This window comes from Penicillium angulare, assembly GCF_028827245.1.
Source record: "Penicillium angulare strain IBT 27051 chromosome Unknown utg000005l_segment0_segment0, whole genome shotgun sequence".
Lineage (NCBI taxonomy): Eukaryota > Fungi > Ascomycota > Eurotiomycetes > Eurotiales > Aspergillaceae > Penicillium > Penicillium angulare.
The window spans coordinates 4,107,546-4,130,720 of NW_026623164.1; the positions used below are offsets into that span (position 1 = coordinate 4,107,546).

The following is a 23,175-nucleotide window of genomic DNA, read 5'->3' on the forward strand; positions in this document are numbered from 1 at the left end:
TGTCTTGGCGAAGCGCCAGAGGACTCCACCTTCCCATCGCCATCGCGTTGTGCCGCCCACGGTTTTACGAGAGAAAAATTACCCCGGAATCAACGAGAGCTGGATATCCTGGAATAACCTGGACAATGCGAATCATCAGATCAAATTCACGGATCGCAATGAAATCTAGCCAGCACGAAAAGGGCAGGTCCCTCGGATTAAGATTTATGCTCGTCTCTCATTGACCAGATTTACCTCCATAACCTTTTCCTCTCCCCACGCAAATTTACCAGTCGGTCTGGTCCCCACTTGAACTCAGCGCAACGCAACGCATTTGCTTCTCGGACTCCGGGGTATGATTACCATTACAATCTAGAAAAAAGGGGCGCGGGGGAGATAACGAGAATTGGTCCATGTTTTGAGACAATGGCCGAAACTCAAACTAGATTCAGTGCTCCATCAACTTGATGAGGATGTTCGCGGGGCCCCAACGTTACAACCTGGAAGCAAGAGAGATACATGAGGAAATTCCGGGCGCAGTCAGCCGCGATCCTACAAGTACATGTGGGAGGCTTCGATTCGAAGGGTGTGGCCACCGGGAGGACCGGGAGGATCCTTGCATGGGAGACAACAGTTCGCAGGGAACAATTGAACAAAGGGCTAAAGACATGAATCAGTGGTTCCTCCACATAACCACCAAATGCGGCGCTGGTTGGCTTGCATCCCTTTATCGAAGGTTTCAGCAGGGGCGAATCACCTCAAGGAAACAAAGAAAAGAATAAAAAGCAATTATGTTATGTACGGAGTACTCCGTATAGTGATGCTGGCTAATTGAAACATCTAAGTCATGTTCATTTCATTATACTCGGTACAGCGCATACCAGGAGAACAAATGAAATGTTCACCGGTCTTGACAGGTCCAGGCGAGGTGGGCCGCGGTCAAATCCCGAGTTCGCCGTCCGCGGCCCATTCTTCAATAGGCGTGCATTCCGGAGCGCGGGCCATTCTCCGACCCAAAACGCCAAGAGATGAGATTTGCCTCGTGGCGAACGGAGCCAACTGGGAACTCGTCTCCGGAATAACTGCCGGCTGCAGCAGAGTACCCCAGTTACGATAGGGATCATTTGATTTTACAACTTTTTATTATGTTTTTTATTATTTTATTTTTCGCCCCTTATCCACCCCCGTTAGGGCTTCGAAGACATGGAATGATATCCACCGGCATTCTCCGGTGAAAGACCAGACCCAAGGACTCGGGAAGACCAGATAAGGGTGGAGAGAGGAGAGAAGAGAGAACAGAGGCGCCGAGGCAGAGGGTGTGGGAGAAGCAGAGAAAGCATGGAATACTGCTGGAATATTGCTGAAAACTTGCATGTCGCCTTCTCCCCGGACCCTGTAAAGCCTGGGGATTCTTGGTTTCACATCTCTGATTGATCCATGCGAAGGTTTAACTCCTCCCTTGGCGCGCTGTCTTTGTTTACGGCGGACCAAACACACTGTCAGCTTTTGCAGATTGTTGTTTCGCTTGCGTGCTGTGTTGCTAGACCTGGGGTTACATCGGTGGATCCCTTCATGGGCAGAGAGCGATTCGTTCCGGCGCGACAAGACACTTGCCGATCGCATCCACGGGACGGGGAGCATGTTCCAGCTAGGAAAACAATGTGGCTTTTCTTTGTCTCTTTTTTTTTAATGGTCCGCTGTGCCCATTATCGCCTTCGCTTGCCTGGTGGGACTACTTAGCTATTGTACTAAAATCGTTCCATTCATTCGAGTTCTTGGCTCTCTATATTATCTATTTTTTTCTTCGGTTCACTGGCCGATAAGAGTTGACAAGGCCCACCACAGCCTCGGGTGTTGGGTAATAAAAATTGGACTATATAGCACGGTCGCGGCCGTCTAGTCTCTGCCCTATTTTATTCCTCTCTTTCCCTCGCTCCTGTGCGTTCTTCTTGAAAGACAGAAGATCGTTCTCTTGGACTCGGAAATCCCAGCCATGGCGACTACAGCAAATGAGGTTGGAGTCTCTCCTCCGTATGTACTCACCCAACTCCTGCTAAACAGATGATCTATATCATCATGATAATACCCAATCCTCACCGAGATTGCTTCTGACTCATTTCTAAAGAGCTTATAACGATAATGACGCCGCTGTCGAGCAAGTCACCGTGACCGATGATAAGCACGCCCTCGATATGATGGACAAGGAGGCTGGCTTCGCTACCCCGGATGGCCAGGAACCCACCGACGACGAGAAGCGTTCTCTCCGTCACATTGCGGAGAACCTCCCCATCTCCGCCTGGTTGGTAGCTATTGTCGAGTTGTGCGAGCGTTTCACATACTACGGCATGTCTGGTCTGTTCCAGAACTATATCCAGCGTCCTTTGGATGGTAGCCAGGGACGTGGTGCCCTTGGCATGGCCCACCAAGGTGCTACTGGGTTGACCACTTTCTTCCAGTTCTGGTGTTATGGTAGGTCTTTCATTGGTCCCATACTGCGATTGGCGCAGTTTGATATGTCAAATGATACACATATGACTAACTCGTGTCTAGTTACCCCCATCATTGGTGCCATTGTTGCTGATCAATATCTTGGTAAATACAAGACCATTGTTTGGTTCTGCGGTATCTACTTGATTGGTCTCTTGATCCTTGTTTTGACTTCCATTCCTGTCGCCCTGGAACACGGCGCTGGTCTCGGTGGCTTTATCGTGGCGATTCTCATCATTGGTCTGGGAACTGGTGGTATTAAGAGTAACGTTGCACCTCTGATTGCTGATCAGTACAAGCGCAAGAAGATGGCTGTATCAACTACTAAGAAGGGCGAGCGCGTGATAATCGACCCATCATTGACCATCCAGCGCATCTACATGATCTTCTACGGCTGTATCAACATCGGCTCCCTCTCTCTGCTAGCCACCCCATACATGGAGAAGTACATTGGTTTCTGGTCCGGGTACCTGCTATGTCTCTGCATGTTCGCCGTCGGTACCGGAGTTCTCCTCCTTGGCCGAAAGTTCTACATTGTGCGCCCTCCCCAGGGCTCCATCATTACCGACGCCTTCAAGGCTCTCTGGATGATGATCATCAACCGCAACATGGACGCCCCCAAGCCCAGCTGGCAACGCGAAAACCGCAACGAGAATGCCGTCATGCCCTGGGACGACCATTTCATTGATGAGCTCAAGCGCGCGCTCGTTGCCTGCCGTGTTTTCGCCTTCTACCCCATCTACTGGGTTGTGTACGGACAGTTCTCCAGCAACTTCGTCACTCAAGCTGGTCAAATGACCGGCCACGGCATCCCGAACGATCTGATGCAGAACTTCGACCCAATCTCCATCATCGTCTTCATTCCCTTGCTTGAGACCCTCGTCTACCCCCTCATGCGTCGTCTAAAGATCCCCTTCCGTCCTATCACCCGTATCGCACTGGGTTTCGTGGTCGCTTCTCTCGCCATGATGTACGCCGCCATCGTGCAACACCTGATCTACTCCGCTGGTCCTTGCTACGGTAGCCCACTCTGCGACGCCTCCAAGATTGACGGTACCGCCTACGGCAACAACGTGCACATTGCCATTCAAACCCCCGCTTATGTGTTCATTGGTATCTCTGAGATTTTCGCTTCCGTGTCCGGTCTCGAATACGCCTACACCAAGGCCCCACCTTCCATGAAGTCTTTCGTGCAGTCGATGTACCTGCTGACCAACGCTTTCGGATCCGCTCTGGCCGAGGCCCTGACCCCCGCTGCGTTCGACCCTGCCATCATGTGGATGTTTGTCGGTCTTGCTGCTGCCTCCTGCCTGTGTGGTATCGTCTTCTGGTTCATCTTCCACCACCTTAATGCTCAGGAAGATGACATGAACGCTCTGGACGCTGACGATGGAATGCCTGAGGCACCTGTCGAGCAAGAGCGCCGTGAGTCAAAGCAGTAGATCTGTTTTGTCTCTAATATTCCTTTAATATATTCATGTTCATTCGAAGACATTGCATTTGCACACTGCATGCGTGGGAGACAGGGTCTTACTGCGTTTAGACTGCTGGGCAGATACGTGGGACGAGATATGAGATTCATCTCTATATACTAGTACATATACATAGTTGTTATATTATTATAAACACAAATTAAACATTATTAAGTTAAACTATCATTGGCCCAGATCGATTCAAAATTTACGTATCAGATTTCCCCACACATTTACACCTATCAACTTAATATTTCATGCATGCCCAGATGTCAACGTTCGAGGTTTCTTGGTAGGTTAAAGTTGTGCTATTTATGGATCAAATCGCCCACTAAGCATTAGCGTTGGCTTGGATTGAGCTTGACGCTGAGTTTGATCGTATACCACGTTGACTGGTTCTCTTGTCAGACTGGCAATGTTGTGGCTTATATGTCATCATTAAACCGCAGGCTTTACATAATTCACCAATAAGATAACTAAGCTAATCAAGGCGCCTAATCATGTTTCAAAGAGATTATCCACACCATCCCCGCTATCAAAACATCCCTGTAACGCGGGCTGAGAGACAGGGAAGCGCTCGTAAAAAGGCACAGGTATAGTTAGGCTACTCCACATATGCACATACAGTACATAATGGCCCCCATTGAGGTCAAAGTGCAATTGAATTTTACCGCAGTGGAAAAGAAACCCCGTTGGTAGTAGACAATCATGACGTGCAGACTCGAATTGCCACAAGGGGAAGTACTGGGTACATGGTAAAAATAGGAATTTACCTTAAGAGAGCAAGTACTCGGTACATCGAGTGGAAATCGCTTCCCTGACGTGCACCAAGGGCCCTTAATCCACCGTTGTCATCGTACAGATTATCGGAGCGGATTTTCATTGACCGTCGCCGATCCGAACCTCATACCTAAATAGCAACACCTCGCAGCATCAGCCACATTAATTCTGGGGCCAAAAAAAGCATAGGCCCACTTCTAGGTGTAAGGAGGCCATCTCCCACGCAGGAACCCTTTTCTTTTTTTCCTCTTTCTGTTTTATTCTTCTCTCTTTCTGTTCGAAACAGGTCAGAATCTCGGTTCAAATTTTAAATTGATTAAACTTCCAAACCTCTTATCTTTAAATTAAAAAAGCCTGAATCCTTTTTAATGAGCCCCTGACTATCAAATCAAACTTGAAGTGAAACAATTCTGCCCTTCGAATTCCCACCGCCAACGTCTTCTGCCACTCCACTTCTCCCGTCTCACCCTTCTCATTCAACTTCAAACCTGAAACCCCTTGCTCGTCTTTTTTGTTGTTTACTTCATCTTAATTATTCATCATGAGTGTGAGTTTGTCAATGGATTGCCAATTATGAGCTCCTCTAACAGTGACAGTACCAGGCTTTGGGAGACAATAACAACCAGGGGGGCTACGGCCAGTACAACCCCTATGGTAGTCAGCAGAACCCTTATGCTGACCAGCAGCAAAGCTACGGCTACGGAGGTGGTTACGAGCAGGCTGGTGCTGTGGAATCCGGCAATGGCGGAGTTGGTAAGTCTTGAATACTCCAATTCTAAATTTCATTGAAAATCAAAAATACGAAACACGAGATTAGAATGCGACGCGCTAACCTTCTACTCTCATGAACAGAAATGTCCAACCTCCCACAAGGTGGTGGCCCCAGTGCCATTCTGAACAAGTGCAAAGAGATGAACGAAGCCATCCATGAGCTCAAGACCAAGCGCGAAGGCCAACTCGTTTCAGCCCAGAATGCTCTCTTGGACTCCAGCACTGGCAAGGAGGACCAAGCTGCCCGCCAGAACGTCGACTACATTGAAGATGAGATCAACACTGCCCTGCGCTACATGCGCGACCAGTTCAAGCGCATCAAGGAGACTCCTGGATCCGGCGACTCTCGTGTTGCTGGCCAGGTCGAGAATGTCAATCGTAACCTTCGTCGCGAGATCGAGCAGTACCAGCGTACTCAAGCCGACTTCCAGAAGCGTCTGGAGGAGCAAGTCCGCCGTCGCTACGAGATTGCGAACCCCGAGGCTACCCCCGAGGAGTTGGAGGAGGGTGTTCAGCTTGTTCTGGCTGGCCAAGAGCAGAGCTTTGCGGTATGTTCTATACGTCTTCCTAGGAAGATCGCGGAAATAAAACCGCCCCAATTTCCATTTGCGCAATTCACTAATTTGGCAATTTAGGTGCCCGGTACACGTTCGCGCCAGGCCAATGATGCCCGTCAAGCTACTATGCAGCGATCCGCTGCTATCCGCAAGATTGAGCAGGATATGATTCAGCTCGGTCAGCTGTACCAGGAAGTCGCTGAGCTTATTCACCAGCAAGAGCCCGCTGTCACTCAGATCAACCAGGGTGCTGAGGAGACTCACCACAACGTCCAGGAAGCCAACACCAAGCTGGATAGTGCTATCACAAGTGCCCGCAACGCCCGACGATGGAAGTGGTACGCTCTGGGTATTGTTGGTAAGTGGCCCCTCATGACCCATTCACGTTGATTGGCTCTTTCTTTATTATTCATCCCCTATGAAAAAGCAAATACTAATTACTCGTCCCGTGATTTCAGTTCTCATCATTATCATCATTGTCGCGGTCGCTGTCGGTGTCACCGAGGCCAACAAGAAGTCCTAATCCCCCGCGTCACCAACGACATAGTTTTCTTTTCACCCGTGTACGACCCTCCTCTCTCCTCGAACTAGACCGACCCGCACGAGTCGATTCGAAGACCCGCATCGATTCTCGCCTCGATCTAAAACCCCACTTTTGTGTTATCTTACCAGATATCCCCTTTGTCCCACGCCCGCTACCCCTCCCTCTCGCTTCTATACCACCTCGCATGTCCCATTTGCTCCTGACCTGCCTCTGCGTCTTTTCCGACCTCGAATTCTATTTCCTACGTCCTATTTCTGTGTAAAAGCAATGCTTAGTCGGCTTCTTTTTTTGTGTCTATTTCCTTTCTTTCCCACCCCCACATGGCTATTGCCTCTGCGTGCTGCTACTCCGTTGAGACGGGGCCACCACAAGCGCCCTGCTGATGATGACCTGTGTCTTTTGTTGCTCCTTGGTGTTCCCTTGTTTATTAAGTCGCTGCGTGCGATGGAAGGGCCCCTTGGATGTACATACTAGATTATTTGCTTTCTGTCCATGCCCGCTTGTTTGGCGCTAGAACTATGTAATACTTCTTTTAATTGATGCCTTCTAACTACGTGGTAATCATTACTTGGCCCTTGTAACCGTTATAAATGCTGTATCTGTTTAAATAAACATCCAAGTAGCACAATAGCGCAGATTGATCTGAAAAACAGTCGATTCTTTCCGAATCGGGGTATCTGATCCCCGTACTGAAGCAGGGATGTACTTAATCTATATAGACGACGCCTTTCAACTCTACGTTCCTGCTCTAAGTAATCTCACGGGGTATATGAGTATGAACATGAACATGGATATAAATCTCATTACGCCTGCGTCTCACGCTCCTTCTCCCTCTGCTCCTCAGCTGGTGTCTTCGTCTTCAATTGCAACGCATGAATCCCTCCCTCGCGACTCATCTCTTCCTTCAACAAGGCATAAACCATTCGATGCCGCGCGGGTTGCATCTTCGATTCAAAAGCGGAGGAGGTAATAGTGACACTATGATTAATTGTTAGAAAGTGGTAATTCGAACACAACTCCCAACTCCAACTCGATCAACATGGATGCCACAGAAACTCCGAACCAAAGGTAGGCCAATCTCGTATATATCCGTGGAGAATATAGATGGTAATGGAGGTGAATGAGAGGGGATAGCGTACTGGAAATGTGTTTCTTTAGAGGTTGATCCTTCCATCGCGGCATGGTGGGCGTGTTTGTGAGAGTCATTTCGGATGATGAGAGTCGAAGGTGTAAAGGTATGGGCGATCTGGAGAATAATTAGCTTCTTCTTGATGCTTGTCTTAAAAAGCTTGGAATGGCGCACCTTGTCGCGCATCAGGTCTTCCATCGGAGTCATAGATGCCATCTTCGCAGAGTGTGAGAATAAGCGGCGAGGAATCTGGACGGGGAGAGCGCGGAGCATTGAGAGGATGAAGAGGAGGGAGGCGGAACAAGAAAAAGAGAGAAGAAAAGAAAAGAAAAGAAAAGCGAAGGTATGCAAAGCGAGTGAACAGAGTATCGCGCTGTAAGCAAAGATGAGATGGAAGCGGAGAAGGCGAAAAAAGTGCGGAGTTGATTACATGAAGCGATCGAAACTCAGTTTTTTGGTTTCCGCGGAACATCATGCCATGACATCAACATCAACCCCGAGTCGTGCCATTGTGACCCGAACGGCACGGTGAAACCCTCGAAACAATCATGAAACAGTTTTAATAAGACAAATCAAACGAATCCTATCAATGTCTTTCCGTATTTCGACCGCGCGGCTCCTGCGACCGCGTCTCTGCATGTCATATGCTCCGCGGCATCAATATCTATCTCCGACACTCTCAGCATATGCAAAGCTCCTCTCAACGCTGCCTGATATCCCCATATTCCGCGCCTTGAAGGACCACGACCCCTCCAGCTTAGCAGTGGTTCACAGCGTATCAAAAAGATCCTTCACATATGGAAACCTCATTGCCGACGTACTGCGCGCCAAGGATGATATCGAGCGCAAGAGCTCCAAGACGGGTGAACTGGCCGGCGAACGAGTTGCGTTCTTAGCAGAAAATAGCTATGACTACGTAGGTACTGTTACCATACCCTGAACGTGGGATTGTATTTATCTTCTCTTTTTCAACCTCCACTAACTATACAATATAGTAACTCTTCTGGCTATATTTGCCAGCGATGCTATTGCATTGCCATTGTCTCCTGGATTCCCGATCAGTGAACTCCAGTATGTCATGGATAACTCACAGGCGAAAATGCTGTTGGCTACGGAGAAATATGCCGACAAGGCACAACAAATATTAGAAGCGGGCTTGGATCACGATCCGTTATTCGACATCAGGCAAAAGATCGAGACAGGCGCAGGCACCGAGTCCATTCAATTAGATAGTCTCAAGCAGCCCTCATCCGGTGGAATGATGCTGTATACCTCAGGAACAACCAACCGACCAGTATGATATTACCCAACTATGAGACGAACCAAACCGCTCCTCATTCAAGATCTAACAGAAGAACAGAAAGGCGTTTTAATTCCAGAGTCTGCACTCGCCGCACAAGCATCCTCACTCCTCCAAGCATGGAACTACTCCCCACAAGACCGTCTCCTTCACCTACTACCCCTCCACCACATCCACGGCGTAGTAAACGCAATAATAACTCCAATATTCGCCGGTTCCTCTATGGAATTCATGTACCCCTTCAACGCATCCCAAGTCTGGAAACGCCTCGCATCACCATTCCTCCCCGAAAAAGAGAAAACAACACCCCACGATAAAATAACCTTCTTAACCGCCGTCCCAACAATCTACAACAGCCTAATGAGTGGCTTTTCATCCCTAACCCCGGAAATTCAATCCGCAGCGAAAGAAGGTATATCGCCAGAACACCTCCGCCTCAACATATCAGGCTCAGCCGCACTACCAACACCCACAAAAGAGAAATGGACCGCATTAAGCGGCGGCAATGTCCTTTTGGAACGATTCGGTATGACAGAAGTTGGTATGGCAATTAGTTGTGGGCTTGATCCTACAGATCGAGTTGATGGTAGCGTTGGATGGCCGTTACCGGGTGTAGAGGCGCGTCTGGTTGATACGGAGACAGATGCTATTATACCAGTGGACCAAGAGACCGGTTCTAATGGGCGACCACTTGAAGGCGAGATTCAATTACGAGGGGATACGATATTCCGGGAGTACTGGGGGAATGAGAAAGCGACAACAGAGAGTTTTGTAGAAGACAAAGATGGAGGGAAGCCGTGGTTCAAGACAGGCGATGTAGCTAGTCGACGAATTGTCGACGGAGCAGGCAAGGGAATGAGTGGGAAGTGGGCTAGTGGACCGATGTATTTCATTCAAGGGAGGAAGAGCACTGATATAATCAAAACTGGAGGAGAGAAAGTGAGTGCGTTGGAGGTGGAGAGGGAATTACTTTCTCTGTAAGTGTTTTCCATTTATCATGGCCTCGCGTCCCATTTCTTTTTGAAGTGAGTTCTATTGCTAATGGTCAAAGACCCCAAATCGCCGAAGCTGCTGTCGTCGGTATCCCATCCGAGCAATGGGGCCAAAAAGTCGCTGTTGTATTGATTCTCAACCCAGACGCTGCGACAAGTGGCCGAAATGGCAAATCATGGGGTCCCATGGATATGCGCCGTGCGTTGAAAGATCGACTGGCCGGGTATAAGATACCACATGAAATGAAGATTTTGGACAGTATTCCGCGGAATGCAATGGGGAAGGTCAACAAAAAAGCACTTGTTAAACAGGTTTTTGGTGTTTAAGGAAGAGGGCATGAATAATTATGCATTCAATGGTGTAGGACTAAATGGGAGTTGTTTAGATATCTCTACTCTGTAATAATAGTTTTAACTCGTTTGAATAAATTTTATCAGATTGATATCAGCCAATCCAGATCCGAGTCGCTCAGAGATCTATAACCTCACAATTTTCAGGCATCAGGAGTTCAAATGTCGTCCACTTCGTGTATAAACGCATAATTTGATCGGGAGAAGAGATTAATTTGTAAAGGATTGAGAATAAATATGAGTTGAATATTAATGTACACGTCAGAAATAATCATACAGGGAAAATCTATAATACAAAACCAAAAAGGTCTACCTGAGACACGGCTCAAGCTCATCTTGATAGACGCAACGAAATCAAGCCCATTCACCAACTCGCTCATACTCCTTCACTAGCTCAAGAGCCTCCATCTTAACTTCCAAGGTGGCCATATCAACACCAGTAATTTTGGCATTCACAACACCGAATATATCCATGCGATCTTTACCAGGACACCCATCCGGTACTGAGACAGTGCAGTTGACTCCCAGATTAGTGATAACACCCGAGTAGACAACACCCTCACGTGCAGGGAGGATATGAGGTGTGCGGAGGATAACAGGAAACGAAGCGGGAAGCGCACATTCAGCGAAGTAGAAGGCGCGGAAGAGAAGCATGCAGGCCCAGTGTTGGGTTGAGAATCTTGAGACGGCACGGAGGCGCGTTTGCAGAGGTTGGGAATAGAGAATATGGGTATCTATGTCGAACTTTTGGTATGGGAGAGGAGAAAGAGAAAGGAGGGAGGTGGAGTCGGAGTCGGAGGTAGGGATATGTTCAGCCTGAGTTGCAGATTCTTGGGTTTCCTGAGTCTCTTCAGAGTCAGGTACATCAGAAGCAGCATCGAGTAGGCGGCCGTGCTCGGCTTCGAAGCGCAATGCAGCTTCAATCTGATAATGCGCAATGACATCTGTGAATCGGCGCAGGGGACTTGTACTCTTGACATAAGCATCCAAACCAAGCATGTGGTGATGGACTGGCTCAGATGCGGACAGGGCCTTCGGCATTGCTAATTGGAAGAAGGCCTGGCCACCAAATTGAGTCAGGTTTTCTTGCGTGACGCGACCATATTCTGGATCATACCAGGTTCCATCGTATATAACGGGGATGTTGCGGGTAGCGCAGAACTGACCGGCAATGTGACCAGCCAAGTTCATCAGCATCGAGACAAGATAATTCTTTGATTCATCGCGGACTTCGTGGGGGTTGAAATCTTGCATGCGTAGTTGAATAATGGGGTCACCGAGGTAGTATCGGCCCTCGGTGACTTGCATTTCGTAAGGTTTCAGTGGGACCGTGCCAGCCTGGATTGATAGAGAGACGTTTGGACTTAAGGGCTGCATATCCATGGCTCCATTTTCCTTGCGCTTGTTACGGAAACCAAGCATAAGCTTACGCAGAATGTCGAAAGTTTCCTGATCTTGGGATGTGAGGGTCTCGCGCAACTCTTTATCTTTTGATGAAAAATCGTCGACAAGTTTGCCGCCGACGGTAAGAGTTTTTGTAAACGTTACAAGGTCGGGGTCGAAGTGTTTTCGCAGTCTGCCGTGAGTAAGGCTGATGACGTTGTGTACAATCCCATTTTTGACTTCAGTGCTCAGTATTTCTCCATCAATGTTCATCCTTGCACTAAATGTTATGACGGGTCGACCGGGTGCCAGACTGAAATGCCCCTGGGTGAGCTGTTTTGGGAAGATGGGGTATGTGCGCTCTGGGGCATATGTAGTAGCCAAACGAGACGCCGCATATTCGACGATAGGATCATCACGATTTAGAAAAGCCGTAGGATTAGCGACATGGATATGTACCCAGAATTGGTCATCCGATCCTGGAATGTGCTCGAGCGAAACTGCGTCATCAATCTCTTGTGCATCAGCATCGTCGATGCAGTAGACCGGTAAATCGCCCCAGTCCTTTCTGAGATGTTTCATGGAATCGACCATCGTATCAGAAAGCCTGTCGCATGACTCCTCGACTTCTTCCCATCGCATATCTTCCATCAGCGATACACCATGTCCAGGTAACATCAGGTTTTGGTCTAGAAGACTCAAATTCTCCCATGGAGCAATGACTCCAAGCTCCTGCAAGAAGAGCTTCGATGAAGATTCGCTGAGACCAAGAGTGTTATACATGCCAGTTGCCCGCATGATATGCGAAGCAGTAGATTTCAAAGTACCAGATGGCATGATGACAGCCGGAATAGCATACAATTGGAGAAATTCCAGAATTTTCTGATCATTCTCGTTGAACTTTTCAGTAAGAACCTCACGGAACACCATTGCCTTATCATCCTGTCCAGGCTGGAAGCTTTGGGATGATGGGCCTACACTGGCCATGATCGTAGGTGATCGAACCTTTCGACTGAGACGAATCAAGCGCTGTGCTTTCGCGATAAATTGTTGCATGGGATGCTCAGGAAACTTTTTGGTTGTGCGTCCTGTCGTACTTTCGGCCTTTTGATCCAAGTATCCTTGATGCAACTTACCCATTGCGAAACGTGTGAGGTATTCCTGATGTTCATGGACCCAGGTAGTGACTTGTTCTACAACCGTGCCGATACGCTTCGGCTGTATCAGGTATGTGGAACTAAACAAATCCGAGGAATCTTTCTCAATAACAAAAGGATGGCGACGGATTGCTTGATGAATGGCAAAGAGATTGACGCTATTCAATTCCGATTCTTCAATCTCCAAGACTTGTATGGCCATTTCTTCGATAGTACATCGACGAAACTCCGACTCATCCGAAACTTTCTCATGAACCTGATCCAATTTCGATGAATGAATTCTGTAAAACTCCAAAATATGCTCTTCAAAATTTGCCATCATTTCCAGCAACGGCGCACCAAGTGGTCGGGGGAGCCCGCCCTCCGCCACATCTTGGATTTCCGGGTTTACTTCGGGTCTTCGCGTAGGAAAGTAAGGTGTAATGGGGTCCAGTAGCTCCGGCGGAGCAAATCCCTTGATCACGTAGTCAATTTCGCGATTTCGACAAATACGCCAGTTTCCACGAGATGTGTAGAATTGCCTTTGTCTCTGAACAGACCGGACATAGATTGCAAACGCAAAAGTTCCATCCGTTGTCAACTGGGCCACCATATCACCCGGTTCAAGATGATCGCCGAGAAATTCTTCAGAAGTATCCAGATCATCTTCCTTTGAAAGACTGGAAGTGTCCCAAACTGTTCCACCGGGGGAATCTCGGCCATTGAGCATAGAGCCCAACAATACATCGCCAGTTTTCAATTGAGAATTCGGTGCTTGAATAGGGTCTAGGGTATTTGGATTTGACGCTTGCCAGTTACGAAGGTATTCTCGAATATCCTTAAAGGCCTCAACTTCGCTAGTGGCACGCTGTTCTGCGGGTGATAATTGATCGGGCTGCGTTTCAATGACGGATGATAAATCCTGCGTTGCTGATACCTAAACAGAAGATGAAATTAGACATATTTCGGGCGATCAAAATTTTGTTGGAGGGTTATACCTCATCGTTGACTCCATCCCCAAGTGTCGATCTTAAGTCTCGCGTGGTGGATAAAAAGCGGCGTCCGAATGGATTCCGTATTCCTGGCTGTGGAAGCAAACATATTGCTCGCTGTTGCCGAACAGAGCGGCGTATACAGATACTCCTCCGTATTGTAAGTATCTGCAGCGCTCCACTCCTTGGTAGCACCATGATCGTTGTTGAAGTGACCAAAACGCGACGCCATCGAAACTTGCATCATTGGTCAGGCAGAATATGCCACCGCCATTGGGCGGTCTATTTGTCACCTCAGCCTTCATGCCTGAGGTGTCTATATATGGCGTACAACAGTGGACGCGATACCACCTGTTTCTCATTGATCGCGATCTCTACAATTGTAGCTGGAGTATATTGATGGCATCAACAATTGAGATGCACTACAAGGGAAACGTTTATCTTCAATCTTGCTGAGAAGGAAATAAATAGCCCCGACCTTCAATGTTGCCCATTCAGTAGAACCCATCTCCGGTTCCAATAACATACAGGATACGACCACTTTATCAATTTCAACTAGGCATTGCAGAAGCCAATTACACTGGAATCCTGAGTCGGCGCTATTTTCCCCCTTAAACTCTCCCCGAGGCTGTTTGTTCGGGATTCAGCAAATTTGTGCCTGTTGACACATCAAGAAGTTCTCTGTGGCGGAGAAATTGACTATCTCGACTAGAAAACTACGAGATACCTCGGAGATTAAATTATGCAGCATGTCACATCATTTCAACCGATCCCGACAAAACAATAGGTCGGTATGTCCGGATAGGATCTTCCTTTTGCCAAGGTCAAAGGCCCTCGATGCCCAAGCTAACCTGTTAGCGCTAGGCACGCCATTAATCCATTGAGCTGACACGAACGCCTAGTTTCCCTAGTTCAATGCAAGACGCCTCAACCATCATATGCGACTCCACCGGTATCAATGTTCGAGATACCCGTCGCGCCCAATATGTTCCATGAGAGAATAGTGGATCGGGGTTGTTCCGTATTTTGCATGGATCTAACAAAGCCGACAAGCCCACTCACGTAGCTGGCTTCGACTTATCACAATTAGAAATCTTGGTACGAGTGAGACATGCATTGACTAGTTGAGTTTGGCGGTACTTTCTCCGGGCCCAGCGTAAGACGCTTGATGAAGCCCCACGCCATTTTCAACTTGATTTTTCAATCATTGATCCTATCATAGGGCTCGATTGTGACAATATTTTGACGATCGTGATCCCATTCTTGTACATGCATGTAACCTGTATTGACTCGCCAGCCCTCGGTTTCGTTGCGGCTTCATGTGACGATGCGCATCCCCCCACGTTTTCTATAGATCCGTAGTTGGCAGTTCGACCCCATACTCAATCTGGACAAATGGTGCATGTTCACAAGACCAAATGCCGAAAGAACAAGGCAAAAAAGCGACTATCATTTCTGATCTTGTCTAAGCGAGCGTGGTCCGAGTTCTGATGGCGGCGCGAGGCGGGTTACTTGCCATAACCAGGAACCGTTCAGGGGAAATCCCCCGCGCGTCCCACCCCGTTAGCTTGTCTACTAAGTAAACACACCACCGGCTGTCGATCCCGAGCAGGGGTTTCAAGCCTGGAAAGAACCAACCGAACTCTTTACCACAAGGCCAGCAATTGTATTGCTTTTAATTTCTCTCGATTTCGACAGCGTGCTACAGTATCGTATCGCATGAAGTGGAGCAAGTCTCCCTCGGCGTCAAAAAAAGCTAGAAATTGGTGGTCAGAGTCTTTCTTCAAGGGATGCAAAAAATTTAAAACCCAAATTTGTCTAGCGATATGCCAACGCTTAGCCCCTATTACCGGATCCACTGAGTGAAAAGGGTATATGTCGATCCTACGCCAGTTCATTCGATCCACCAGTCAAGATACACAGAAATCACTGCCACGGCCTAGCGTTGAAACTGTCCGGGACATTTTGTATGCTTTGAGTAAGATGCATGCAATGGCCCTTAAACCATTGTATAGACTGCAACGCAATCGTCTATTATTTACAGATGATCAACATAGACTAAATCTCGGTTACGGGTGTCAAAGCACGTACGAAGTCAGATGCCTTTCAACTTGTTAGATCAAGCCTTGTGATTGACCTTAGTCTGAAGAAAACAACACTTACGTACTGAATTGATCACCGAGCCTTGGACAGTCCTCAGACCTCCAAGTATCTTCATTTACGAGCTTCTATCATCACTTGTCTCCACATAGGTGGAGCAGCATGTGCAAGTTCCACTCGCTTCCTTCCTGGCAACAACGCCCATGTGTCATTAACCCAGTTAAGTTATCGGGCCAAAATGTTCCCACAACTTAGTGCGGGACCCCAGGACCCAATATCCACTTCGCTTACCCGAGATGTATGTATCTCCCATGTCTGCCTTCAGCTCGTTGCTTACTGGATGAATCGCCCAAGAGATGGGTTTAGCTCTTGGTCCGGGTGAATACCCTCCGAAAAATCCAAGAATTGGCTTTGGCAGTCCGTTCCATGTTTCTACATTTATATAGAGCCAGGATCTGCCACCCGGTTTCCTATAGCTAGTCTTAGTCTGAAGGACCCTTTAACGACCCCATATACATCATTCACGACTGCTCCAAGTTGGACTTAGTTGGGCTTCCTCGAAACCCACTTGGTCTTTTGCTTTTACGCATATAATCGCCTAATTATTATATTTATCTTGGAAATTCACAACATTGCAGCTTGATATAATGGCCCCCAGCCATAGCTGGCGCGCATTAGCGTTATTCATCGCAACTATTACACCGATCGCAAAGGCCGACATTTGCTCAACTCTCGCTCAAGGCGGCATCTCAATCGAATATCCAGTATCAATCGATTACTCCACCGACCTGACCAAATATTGGTCTGCAGCATGTGGAGACCTCAAACCAACATGTATTGCTGCACCGTCTAGTGCCGCAGAAATGGCACAAATAGTCAAACAATTGCACGATGTTGACACATTATTTGCTGTCAAGTCTGGTGGACATAACCCCAACAATGGATTTGCTAGTATCCAGGATGGGTTGTTGATTTCAACCAAGAACCTGGATCAGGTGGATTATAACGAAGATGATAAAACTGCTGTTATTGGCCCTGGTCTTTCTTGGGAAGAGGCGCAAGAAGGTTTGGATGGTACGGGCCGAGCAGTTGTCGGAGGGCGACTTGGTGGCGTTGGAATCGGAGGGTATATGCTCGGAGGTAAGTTGAGACTTGAACGTTAAATGAAGCTTTTTTGTTCTGACTTAAGGTTAAGGTGGTATGAGTTTCCTTAGTACTCAATACGGGTGGGCTGCGAACAACGTGGCAAACTTTGAAGTCGTTCTTGCTAATGGGACGATTGTCAATGCTAATGAGAAGGAAAATACCGGTGAGTTTGTGCATCCTCTCTATAAAAGTCAGAACTATATTAACAATTGGCAGATCTTTTTGCGTCCCTGAAGGGAGGAGGTAACAACCTTGGTATTGTCACTGCATACACCATGGATACTCACCCCATTGGCAAAGTTTGGGGAGGCAACTATATCTTTACCTCAGACAAGACACCTCAGCTTCTGGAGGCACTCCGCAGCTTTGTGGACGACTATCCAGATGACAAGGCAGCCATCATCCTGACTAAGGAACATGGAGCTCTTGGTGTGATTGACCTTTGGATTATGTTCCTCTTCTATGACGGACCCGAACCACCAGCTGGTGTTTTTGACGAGTTCCAGGCCATTGATCATACTTCCACGACGAAGACATGGGACTCGTACTATGATCTGCTCAAAAACAACGACAATTTCATTCTTCAGTAAGTTCATCTTTTTTTAATGCAGAAACAAAGAGAGAGAAAAGACAAAGCTAACCAATAACAGCGGACAACGCTATACAATTGCGACAGAGACAACGCCAGTTCCTAATTCAACAGTGGGCTCCAGCGTGTTACAAGAGTACCACGACCATTGGTACAATGTCACTGAGTCTGTGATTGGCGTCACGGATGTTATTGGATCCATTGCCTTCCAGCCAGTTCCCAAATCATTCACTCGACAGGCCAAGGCACGCGGCGGAGTAAGACTTCCCTTCTTGATAGTATTGAACAAAATTCATGAAAGAAAGCTTGCTAATCGATACAGGATCTTCTCGATGTTCCCGATGATACAAACTACATTTTCATTGAACTCGATTTCTCCTATGCCTTCGCAATTGACGATGACAAGATAGATCAGGCCAATCAGAACTTGTATCAGGGAATGGATAATCTGGTCCAAAAGAACATTAAAGAAGGTCTTCTACCCGACGTATACCGTCCACTGTTCATGAATGATCTCTATTACCGCCAGGATTACTGGGGCCGCATCAAGCCGGAATCTAAGGCGTTGGCACTGAAGACCCGTCTTGATGTTGACCCTGAGGGATTCTTCCAACAGCGCACCAGCGGTGGTTGGAGATTGAAGGAGTAAGCATTGTCAATGTTTGACGATGAAAGGACTGGCCGAACATCTTGATGTTTCAGATCGATACATAATCCTCTTTAATTCATTGGCCATATAATTATTATTGAATCAATCAAAGCAACACATTCATTTTGAATTTCATGAGCAGAAGATATCTACCCTGAGCTAACAGGTGGAATGATGGCAACCTCATCCCCGGCTTGGATGATTTTTGTTGCATCCTCTTCAACGTCCACGTATTCACTTTCAACGCTAATCCCACAGCTGGTGAGAATTTTGGTCTGGATTCCTGGATACCGCTCTTCAAGCAGAGGGAACAGCTCCGATAATTGAAGTGGAGCAGGGAGTCGTTCGGTGTTTTTAGATGTGTATTGGGATGCCGTAGCAAAGTAATGGATTGTAAAGGCCCCCGTTGGCGATTGAGGTCCATGTGCTTCGTTGATTTGAGCCATGACTGTGTTTATGAGGAAGATCTCGAATAGAAAGGTTGAGCTTTTGTTCAATGATGGACGTTGGAGGTGTTTGAAATATCCGAGTTGGTTGTTGGTCGTTGGTTGTTCAGATAAAACATAAAACCAAGTTGACGGCCAATCCCGATGCGGGGTCGGTGGATTGCGGATCTGGTTGTGCGGATTTAATGGCCGCCGGGTAAACTTGGACTTTTGTAAGAGAGTAATGGCAAATATGTCAACATCTAAGGTGAGTTAAACATCTTAATTCTATTCACTTGGTCTATTGCGGAATGTGGCCTCTTCCAATGGTTTTTATTCCTTAAGTAGTAGATTTCGATTGAGTTTAGAGAGCTAAAGGAAAGAAGAATTGAGAGATAAAATAGAAAAAACATCAGAAAGTCTAGATAAGCCTTCTTTTCATTCTTCCTTTTAAAGACATAATAATAAGTAGGCCATTGACCCGTTTATGATTCCGTGACAGCTTAGTTGTGCCAGGTATTGTCGTGACCTTGTTATCGCCATCTAGGACACAATGGAAGATCACAGAGCGGCTTCATAAGACACAGCGCCAGATTAGTTTCGAGGCTGAGTTGAATATGTAACATCTCGTAGATGGGCACATTGCCGAGATCTTTCAAAAAGCGAAACACTCAGGAGAGACAGTACATTTCCTGTATGAATGACTGTAGATAATCGTGGAAAGTTTTTCTGAGCATTGCTTATTCCCATTGAAAACCCATGGCCCAGGGCATTTGGCACAATATGGGGAATTTTGAATTCTGATATCGCATCGGCCGAGTGCATTCTCATCCGCATTAACCTAGACGGATCCGCCACAGAGTGTATATTGGATTGTGGCAAGCAATATGTGTTGCGCGACACAGACCGACATCATGATGGAAGATTCGGAGTGTTTCTAGCAAAGTTTCGAGTAAACAATATATTGTAGTTTGAGGACCAGTCATTCAATCAGTTCGTTATCAAGGCTGCCCAAAATAAAATAGCCATATATATATATGGGCGCAGGTTTAGATTGGAATGTCGATCGGGATATATCCAAACACCATCTCCCATGTCTCATTAGACTGGTCACATTCATTCCACGAAAATTGCAAATAAAATTGATCATCATCTCGCCCCCAGTGCGCAATATCCTCCCTGGTTGCCTCAGGAGGAAAGCCATCCCGCGGTCGAAAGACGCCATGAGGTCTTATACGCGCTTGCTGTGGAATGAACAAAGAATACTGACCTCCAATTTCATTATCAACCTCTGTAAGTGGAGGGGACGGACTCGCAATAAACTTGATTTGCGACGCTTTGTATGGACTGATCGGGCTACTCATATCTTGATAAGAGGGTGATCCTATGATAGGTGTGGTGCCGCGCCTTTTTATGAGCGCTGAATCCATTGCTGACATGGCATGAGCCTCCTCAAGAGCCACTACTTTCTCGACTAAACTTGTACCGTGTTCGCGTTTGGCTAGCCCCTGAATTTGATGCGATCTTGATAGGAGAGTAAGTGCTGTGCGCCGAATAGCTGGATCGCGGCATCTTAGACAAGTAAACCAGAGTGGGAGGCCGACACTGATCTCGAAGGTATAAGGAGCCAATGAGCCATTGCCTCTGATTGAATTATTCAGAGAGATGGTGGCCTGGTCAATAATTGTTTGGAAGCTTTGTGTGTGGGCATCGGTGGTGTTTCGTAAGGGCGAGACGCAGACGGAGAGAATGACAAGTAACATTTCATGATATGTAACAAGAAGGGCACTGACGCTGACTTGCGTTGGTGATAACCCGTCTTTCGTGCCGCGGAGAGATTTCGTTAAGTTCATAAAAGCAGTGTGCCAGTGTGCCAATCTGACATGTAAGTCCTTTTGCCGGTAAATTAGTTCGTCAGATATACACCAAGCAAGAGACTTCTGTAAATAGTCTTCGCATTCATTTTCAAGGACAGGAATTTCTGTAGCAAGAACAACAATAGCATCGCGAGCAGATTTGAGCGATGAGAACTCTTGTAAACTCAGGGATTTCAAATTGCCAGGAAAATTTTCTGGTATCAAGGATTGTACGATTGGCCAAGCTGATTTCGGGGAGAATAATCCTAGCCGGACAAAGGTTGGAATAATGGTTTCTCTTAGCAAGCCTAACTTGTCGTAGGCTTTTTGCTCACGTAGTGAGGCGATGAGCATCGCGCCTTGACCATAAAGACGTATAACTTCATTTATGCTCCCCAGGACGGACTCGATGCAGATGAACAAGACACATGTAATCAGTCCGACAAAAGTATCCACGCTGCCACGTTCGATGCCTTGCCGAACTGTAGAAACAGATCGGGCATACCAGTCTAACGCATCTTGTTGGTTTTGATTGAGAGCCCGAGAAAGCCGACAAGAAGATATAAGATCGGGACATGGATCGGGGCTTTCAAATAATGCACTGATGCAGATCATTGCATCCCAAACGGCGGGTTCACTCCGACAAACCTGCGGGACAACCGTACGCCAGAAAGTACTATCTAATCCACCACCAACAGAAGCGGCAGCGTCTTGAAAGTAATAAGCGAAAGCGCGCCGCTCACGCCAGACTGTATTAGGCGTTGACGAAAGTGGCGAGTCGAACAAGTTGGAGAGCTCGAGTCCCGGGGCCGAAGAAAAACGATCGAGACCCTTTTTATTGTCGTACTCACATTTCCGACCGGTTTTGGTACATCGAATGCATTTTGGCTTCTCCTCGCCACATTTGACCCTTCGGGATTTGCAGGTCTTGCACCCAAGTCTTGATTTCAGGGGTTTGCTGAGGCTAAGAAGCAGATCGGTTGATGGGATTGGAGACATTTGAGCGACATGCCCAATCGAAGCTGACCAGTTGTAACCGGCTTCCCTTGGCCGGTAGTTTAGTGAGGCGCTCTTTTACTAAAAATGAGCCACAATGTGAAGGGCAGCGATCTTGCCCGCCAAGTTGTCTTTTCTCTTGTCTGTCACATTAGCAATTCTTGGCTTACCTTTTCCATTTTAGTGCTTATTCCTCGCCGCTTTTTGCTCACTGAAACACGGCCACGTGCATGTATAGAGCCTAAAAAGACAGGCATATAAATTACATAATCATGTTTATGCCTGAGGTGTAAACATTTGTCTATTCTGATTGGCCTAATCGATCACAATGAAGTCAAGTGGTGACATACGGGCAGAACGATATGGATAATATCTAAAATTCTCAGTCTAAAAAATTACATAGAATTGATAGGAATTTTTGTATGGCATTTGAAACCAGAGGTGGCAGATCCAACATTTGAAGTGTCCGGGTGCATGTATGTCATGTCCATATTGAGTGGTCATCTTCATTTCGAAATTGGAACGATAAAGCATAGAGATGCCCGTTAATCTGCACTATGATGAAAAATATCAAAAAATTGAGATAGAAGTAATTAATATACACATCGTATTACTTGCATAAATATGGAGTCCTGAGTGATCTGATTGGCCACCAGTCAGCCTGTTCTCCGGGCGGATCACCTGCCTCTTCCTCACCCTTCTTCACCCTCATCTCTCTCTATCCTCTTGAATAGCTTGGAGACATTCCTACCAGTGAGGCCCAATCATAAAATATATCACCAACTCTAGGAGAACTCAGGCCATTCTCCAAGCCATGCTTTCTTTCCTAGCAAAGAGAGTTCCAAAAACCACAACAGCGGGACTCAATCCAATAATATTCGACAATGGCCGTTCATCTATTGAATTCAAATCGCCCAATGACCAATATCTCGTCATAAACCGCTGGCCACCAGCTTCCAGCGAAGCCAATAGAAACATTGCATTGCGTCCACCGCTCCACTGGCATCGCTATCAAACAGAGATGTTTCATGTTATCAGCGGATCAGCCCAATTTACATACGACGGACAAAAGATAGTCAAAACAAAAGGCCAGTCTATGATTATTCCAACTCAAACATTCCACACATTCTGCAACGCCAGTACGACAGAAGAGCTAGTGATTGAGTTTGTATTGGAGCCGCAGTGGAAAGACAGAGATGAACGCTTCTTTCGTAAGTTTGAATTTGTTTCTTCTAAATTCTTTTTGCTTTAACTGGATCCTTTAAATTCTCCCTCTAACTTCTCTAGGGAATGTTCAATCCTACCGCGATGATTGTCGTGCAGCCGGTGTCCCTCGAAGTCTTCCACAAGTCTTACTCTTCAACTGGGTAGGAGGTGTAGTACTTGCCTTACCTGGCCCCCCTATGATTGCAAGATTCCTGGGAGTTTTGATGAATTGCTTTGGTGGCGTTCTACTTGGGAAGTATATTCTAGGATATAAAGAATCATATCCAGAATACTACAAAGCCAAGGTTTAGATTGATTGAAGTGACATGAAAGTT

At 47.0% G+C, this 23,175-nt stretch overlaps 8 protein-coding genes across 8 annotated transcripts; 5 read left to right on the top strand and 3 right to left on the bottom strand.

The window, feature by feature from the left end:
* Window positions 1–1,972: 1,972 nt before the first annotated feature.
* On the top strand, window positions 1,973–3,908 carry N7478_008913 (peptide MFS transporter; the record flags this gene model as incomplete). The annotated part of the gene is made up of 3 exons (XM_056925127.1): window positions 1,973–2,010; window positions 2,105–2,448; window positions 2,530–3,908. The coding sequence occupies 3 exons, from the start codon at window positions 1,973–1,975 to the stop codon at window positions 3,906–3,908; spliced, it is 1,761 nt and encodes a 586-aa protein (XP_056777853.1).
* A 1,351-nt stretch (window positions 3,909–5,259) lies between these two features.
* N7478_008914 (syntaxin) lies at window positions 5,260–6,569 on the top strand (the record flags this gene model as incomplete). The annotated part of the gene is made up of 5 exons (XM_056925128.1): window positions 5,260–5,265; window positions 5,315–5,471; window positions 5,571–6,037; window positions 6,125–6,404; window positions 6,505–6,569. The coding sequence occupies 5 exons, from the start codon at window positions 5,260–5,262 to the stop codon at window positions 6,567–6,569; spliced, it is 975 nt and encodes a 324-aa protein (XP_056777854.1).
* An 824-nt stretch (window positions 6,570–7,393) lies between these two features.
* N7478_008915 (BolA family protein) lies at window positions 7,394–7,992 on the bottom strand (the record flags this gene model as incomplete). Its single annotated transcript, XM_056925129.1, has 2 exons — window positions 7,394–7,568; window positions 7,730–7,992. The coding sequence occupies 2 exons, from the start codon at window positions 7,990–7,992 to the stop codon at window positions 7,394–7,396; spliced, it is 438 nt and encodes a 145-aa protein (XP_056777855.1).
* Window positions 7,993–8,308: 316 nt separating this feature from the next.
* N7478_008916 (acyl-CoA synthetase) lies at window positions 8,309–10,338 on the top strand (the record flags this gene model as incomplete). Its single annotated transcript, XM_056925130.1, has 4 exons — window positions 8,309–8,639; window positions 8,715–9,013; window positions 9,080–9,996; window positions 10,071–10,338. The coding sequence occupies 4 exons, from the start codon at window positions 8,309–8,311 to the stop codon at window positions 10,336–10,338; spliced, it is 1,815 nt and encodes a 604-aa protein (XP_056777856.1).
* Window positions 10,339–10,716: 378 nt separating this feature from the next.
* On the bottom strand, window positions 10,717–14,120 carry N7478_008917 (exoribonuclease II; the record flags this gene model as incomplete). The annotated part of the gene is made up of 2 exons (XM_056925131.1): window positions 10,717–13,811; window positions 14,003–14,120. 2 exons carry the CDS (start codon window positions 14,118–14,120, stop codon window positions 10,717–10,719), a joined length of 3,213 nt encoding a protein of 1,070 aa, XP_056777857.1.
* Window positions 14,121–16,620: 2,500 nt separating this feature from the next.
* On the top strand, window positions 16,621–18,680 carry N7478_008918 (FAD-binding oxidoreductase; the record flags this gene model as incomplete). The annotated part of the gene is made up of 6 exons (XM_056925132.1): window positions 16,621–17,113; window positions 17,169–17,282; window positions 17,336–17,705; window positions 17,770–17,965; window positions 18,031–18,353; window positions 18,524–18,680. 6 exons carry the CDS (start codon window positions 16,621–16,623, stop codon window positions 18,678–18,680), a joined length of 1,653 nt encoding a protein of 550 aa, XP_056777858.1.
* A 1,151-nt stretch (window positions 18,681–19,831) lies between these two features.
* N7478_008919 (uncharacterized protein) lies at window positions 19,832–21,637 on the bottom strand (the record flags this gene model as incomplete). Its single annotated transcript, XM_056925133.1, has 1 exon — window positions 19,832–21,637. The coding sequence occupies one exon, from the start codon at window positions 21,635–21,637 to the stop codon at window positions 19,832–19,834; it is 1,806 nt and encodes a 601-aa protein (XP_056777859.1).
* Window positions 21,638–22,448: 811 nt separating this feature from the next.
* Window positions 22,449–23,151, top strand: N7478_008920 (cupin domain-containing protein; the record flags this gene model as incomplete). Its single annotated transcript, XM_056925134.1, has 2 exons — window positions 22,449–22,845; window positions 22,922–23,151. 2 exons carry the CDS (start codon window positions 22,449–22,451, stop codon window positions 23,149–23,151), a joined length of 627 nt encoding a protein of 208 aa, XP_056777860.1.
* Window positions 23,152–23,175: the final 24 nt, after the last annotated feature.